Source organism: Oryzias melastigma, linkage group LG21 (assembly GCF_002922805.2).
Source record: "Oryzias melastigma strain HK-1 linkage group LG21, ASM292280v2, whole genome shotgun sequence".
In the NCBI taxonomy this organism is placed as follows: Eukaryota; Metazoa; Chordata; class Actinopteri; order Beloniformes; family Adrianichthyidae; genus Oryzias; species Oryzias melastigma.
Window position 1 is genome coordinate 9,900,991 of NC_050532.1, and position 4,941 is coordinate 9,905,931.

Here is a 4,941-nt window from a genome sequence, read left to right on the forward strand (position 1 = left end):
TACTGAAAAACATCCGTCCTTATACAACACTGCCCCCTTGTGTTGTCTGTTAAGCAAAACACCCAAGTGGTTATTGATTATACTTTTGCTAAAGAATAAAAAAAATCTGGAAAAAAACAAAGGATTTACAAGTTCATTACAATAACAACCTGACACCAGCTAAACATGTTAGTATTTGGGTTTTACATTCATTTTGAAGCTTTCAGAAAATATCGTCACTCTGTGTACAAATACATTAAACAAGAACTTGTTTCTGTTTGAACAAAACGTCGTAGAAGTTACTATGCAAACAGTTACAAAAAACAAAAACAAAACAACAACAATAGCCCAGAAATAATACATTTTTCATGCAAATAGGGATTTAGTTTTTGAAATTAAGAGCATTTCAGTCAATATGACAACAATCAGGAAACTTGAAGTATTAAAAGGAAAAGTCTGAAAATATGTGTGTTCTGGATCATAAATTCAGGATTTGCAGTCATCAAACACATCAAATCTCATCCAAACACACAGTGCTGAATGTCGTCCTTTCATTAGTGTGGCATGTTGATGTTTTTGAGGGTGATTCAATCAGAATGCTTTAAATCAGTTCCATTATTCTTACAGGGTTAGGCTCCGGCACCCCCGTGACCCCGAAGAGGGACAAAGCGGTTAAGAAGATGGATGGATGGATAGATGTCCAGGAGCTCAGGAGTGGGAGATGTGGATCTGGGAGGTGGACGGGGATGATTGAAGTACAAGAGAGTCTATATATTAGTAAACCGGTGCAGGAAAAACAATAGAGTAAAAAGTGTCCTTTTTACAAAAATATGTGCATATTTTTTCCCATTTATTTGAAAAAAAAAGCAAATAAACACAAAATTTATATAAAAAATTGATTTAAGCAAAAATCAAAAATATATTTTGTATGTTTTATTTGAAGGAAAACTTTAAAATAAAATAAAATAAATCAAAGCACAGTAAAACAATAGATATGAGTGAGGTCATAAGGAGACACCAGTGCAGGAAACGGAGGTTCAAGCATCGGGGTTCACGATGCTGTTGACGTTCTTCTTCCTTATTCGGATCATCGACTTGCTGAGATGAAAACCTGAGAAAGGAACCGACAAAAGTGATGCATTTAAAGGGGCGAAGAAACAAACGATTTTTGACTGTAAACGTGATTTCCAGAAGGAACCTGTCAAACACACATATCTCTACACCGTACATCATCCTTTCTAGGAATCCTTACCTTTTCTGGGCAAGACGCACTTGTGAACGCAGTGTTTCCGGAAGCGGAAGTTGTTCTCGTTCCCCCCGCAGCCCGTGTACGCGAACGAGAGGCATCGCTTGGCGCTTTCGACGTAGGCGTAGCGTCTCACCTGACCATCACAATCTGAATCTCCTGGATCTACGGGACTCAGACAGACGTCTGCAGGAGTGAGGCCTGAAACCGCAAAGCACTCCGTTACTGGACATTAAAACTCACAGAAACACATGACAGATGACTGATTCATTATGAACTGTAATTCATTCCTCTAATTAATCTATTTTTAAGTTAACTTGATATAATTGCTATGAAAATCCTAATTTTAAAGATTTCTTTTAGGAATTCAGCCACTTTGTCAAAACAACAAAGAGAAAACATTTGTAACATGTTGTAATAAATATGGATCAAACCTGAGGAGAAAACTACTTTAAAATTGTGGATGAAAAAAAAAAAAAAAAAAAAAACAGATGTTTAAATTGTTCCAAATTAATCAAGGCCAAGGAGGTAAACCCAACTCTCAGTTTTAGTTCTCTGGGGGACTCAATTTCTTTTTCTATTTTTTATTTTAGTTTTTTTTCGTTTTTTTCTTTATTTTTGGTCTGTAATAAGAAAATTGCTCACTTTTTGAATATCTGACATTCTTAAAAATTGCAATATACGATTCAAGGCCCAGTACACACAAAATACAATATAATTAAAAAAGAAATAAAATAAAATAATTACATAAACTAAAGTCAAATTAAATGTAATTAAATAAATCCTCAAATTTTAGATGTGGATCGGCTATACAAAAATTCTTAAATAGTGAAAAGTAATTTTAAAGAACCCTAAAATCCTTAAATATTAATAAATAAAATTCCTTTGGCTTGCAAGTGAGGCAGAATTTTTTTTCAAATAATATATTTTTTTAATAACAGACTATTATAGAGTATTTTTCTAATAACTTCAATCAGCATTAAAAACATTGGTTTTAGAATAAAATTAGACATTTAAAAAAAGCAGGGTGAAGGGAACAGTAACAACCAAATAAATAAATTCCAAATTAATTTGGTAAAGCAGTCTTTAAAAGAGAGTTTAGTTATTTTTCTATATATGTTTGTAAAGATCAGCACATTCCAGCAAAATAAATCAGACATGTACTTCATATTCCTGCCACAAGATGTCAGTATTTTGTTGCAAAAATGTAACATCAGGATCAAAAAACAAGTTAAAACTCCTGTGATGAGAGAATGTCCATCTTTAGAGTTTCAAATTCAAACACAGTAGATAAGGATGAGCTGCTTTAGTGCAAAAATTCATTCTTAATTTGACTTTTATTTTTCAAACCTTCAATTTGTATACAAAATAATAGTGATATTGAAGTGACCTGATAGGAGCTTTGTTGACATTTGTGAAAATCTCAGTAAAAAATAATTTAAAGGAGCAAAAACAAATAACTTGATGTAACAGTTATTGTTGCAGACTTCACAGAGATCATTCATGTATTGTCTTGTCCTGCCATAAAAAACAAAAAACAAAAAACAAAAAAAAAAAACAGCCAAAAAAACAATTAACGACTCAAAGTTTGGGACAACAGGGACAGATACACTTTGTTATTACCGTAATTATGACTTCTTTTTTTTCAAATTTCTGCTTGAATGTTTAAAATGGTTTTCTTACTGTTGTTATCTCCGAGCGAGTTGTTCAGCTGCACCAGCGGTTCGTTAGCAGCGGCCAGATTCTCTGAAACAGACAGACGTCGAAGGATCAATATACAGCTTCTGTGGGTCCGATTTCCTCCCTGTAATCACATGTCAACACAAACAAGACGTCCACGTCGATGTAGAAAGACGGAACCGCTTTCAAGAAGCAAATTTTGAAACAAAAAACTTTTCTGGTTTATTTTTTTTTCCAATATTCCTACTTCCACTGATGCAGCTTCAAAATAAAAGTCCTGCTGTTGCATTACAAATCTAGAAAAGCATATTTTCACTTATTTTAGGTGTAAAAACATCAACAATCCATCCAAATTTTTCACATTTAAATAATTTATTTTAAATAATTCCAACCAATGATTTATTAAACTTTGCGCAATTGGCCACAGAGTGTGGGATCCTCGACAAGTTAGGAAATGTCCTCAATTTCATTTAGCTGCAGTTGTTGTTGTAACAGAACTGTTGCTCAACTGAGGAGAGCCAGTGGAAAATTTAAGATCTGTGTGTGGGATTTTTTTTTTTTAAAGAAAACTTTGTCGTAGGATCATAATTGCAAAGTCATTCATCTTTTTTTTATTATTATTAGCTTGAACTTTAAAGATCCAACTGATGAAAATTGTGTTTTTAACATGTTCTTGTAGCATTTTTCTCATTATGGAGTATATATATAAATAAAATAAAGCTGAAAATGTCAAAGTTTAAAAAAAAGTGTATTTGTGGTACAGAAAATATCATCAAAAGATGATCGGAGAGAGATTAACCTTTAAAAGTACAAATAATGGAGTAACTGCAGTAAAACGTGACTTGTAAAAGTATTCTTGTTTCATTTTTAATGATGCAGCACATGACCAGTGGCATACATCAATGAAACTATTGATAGGAAGAGAGTTGGTGTCATTTTGGAGACAAAAATAAACACAAAAAGTTAATCAATGAAATGGAAAAATGAATAATAAACTTGAATCATGTCACTTCACAGTTTGATTAAGATGTTTAAATTTTTAGCTTTTCTCTATCGTCTATATCAATATGAATTCTTGCTTCTGATCTTTTCCATCTAAAAACTCTTGAGATCATTGTTCCTGAGGATCTTAAAGTAAAGCTGTGCATGTGCATGTGCAGAGTGTGGTGCACGTTTACCAGAGGCAACAGCTGGCTGCACAAAATGGAATCTTCTTGGAGCGCGTGTGCTGACCTGCGGTGCTGCTGAAGACGTTTCTACAGCAAAATGACAACAAAACAGCTTTTAAAAAAAATGAAGAGGAGAAAACAAAAGTTTGAAGATTTTTTTTTCCATTTGTTTTCTCTACATCAAGCTAAATTGAGAAAAACTGTTCAGATCCCATGTGTAAGTCATATGTTACATTGTGTATTTTATTTAAATTGATTTGAATTACAAAATGTAATGAGTAAAAGTGCAAAATGTTTAAGTTTTCATCTTTTAAAAATTGCATAGTAACACAACTAATATTCCAATAACAGTAAATACTGTAAATAGTAGTGAAGGTCATTATATAAAAACATGTTAAATTTTCTTGTAAAATTATTCAAGCCTTAAATTAGCATAATTAACTCAGCTTGGGTTCCAAAAAAATGGAACAAAGTTTAAAGTCGTTTCAGACTCAGCCAAAGAAATATAAAAACATTTCTTTTCTGAGGCTGAGCTATTTTGAAGATGCTGAATCTTACAGATTAGTTGTGCTAATTAGGACACAAACTACTACAAAATCCCCAAATCCCAGGGAAATAATTATTGCTTTTTCAAAAAGTGAAAACTTTTTGCATTTCTATTTTTTTGCAGCCCTCCACCACCACTCCACCCTCTGGCCACCTTTTTAAAACTAAAAAAATATGTAATTTAAAGGTTTTCTCTTCTGTACTTCTACTTTTTTGGTCCTGAGAAAAAAAAAATAATAATAATTTAAAATATATTTTTAATATTCATTAAAAAAATACATTTCTTCCACCTTTTTTGCTGTTCTTTTCTTTTTTTTAAGT

General features: G+C 32.3%; 1 protein-coding gene across 1 annotated transcript in view; it reads right to left on the bottom strand.

Moving 5' to 3' along the window:
- Positions 1–681: 681 nt before the first annotated feature.
- Positions 682–4,941, bottom strand: part of tfpia (tissue factor pathway inhibitor a) — a 44,727-nt gene continuing 40,467 nt past the window's right edge. Inside the window, exons 5-8 of the mRNA XM_024285915.2 lie at positions 4,084–4,161; positions 2,909–2,971; positions 1,232–1,426; positions 682–1,090 (exon numbers count right to left, since the gene is read on the bottom strand). Coding sequence (XP_024141683.1) covers positions 1,017–1,090; positions 1,232–1,426; positions 2,909–2,971; positions 4,084–4,161 — 410 coding nt within the window. The 3' untranslated portion in view covers positions 682–1,016. The remainder of the gene's footprint in view (positions 1,091–1,231; positions 1,427–2,908; positions 2,972–4,083; positions 4,162–4,941) is intronic.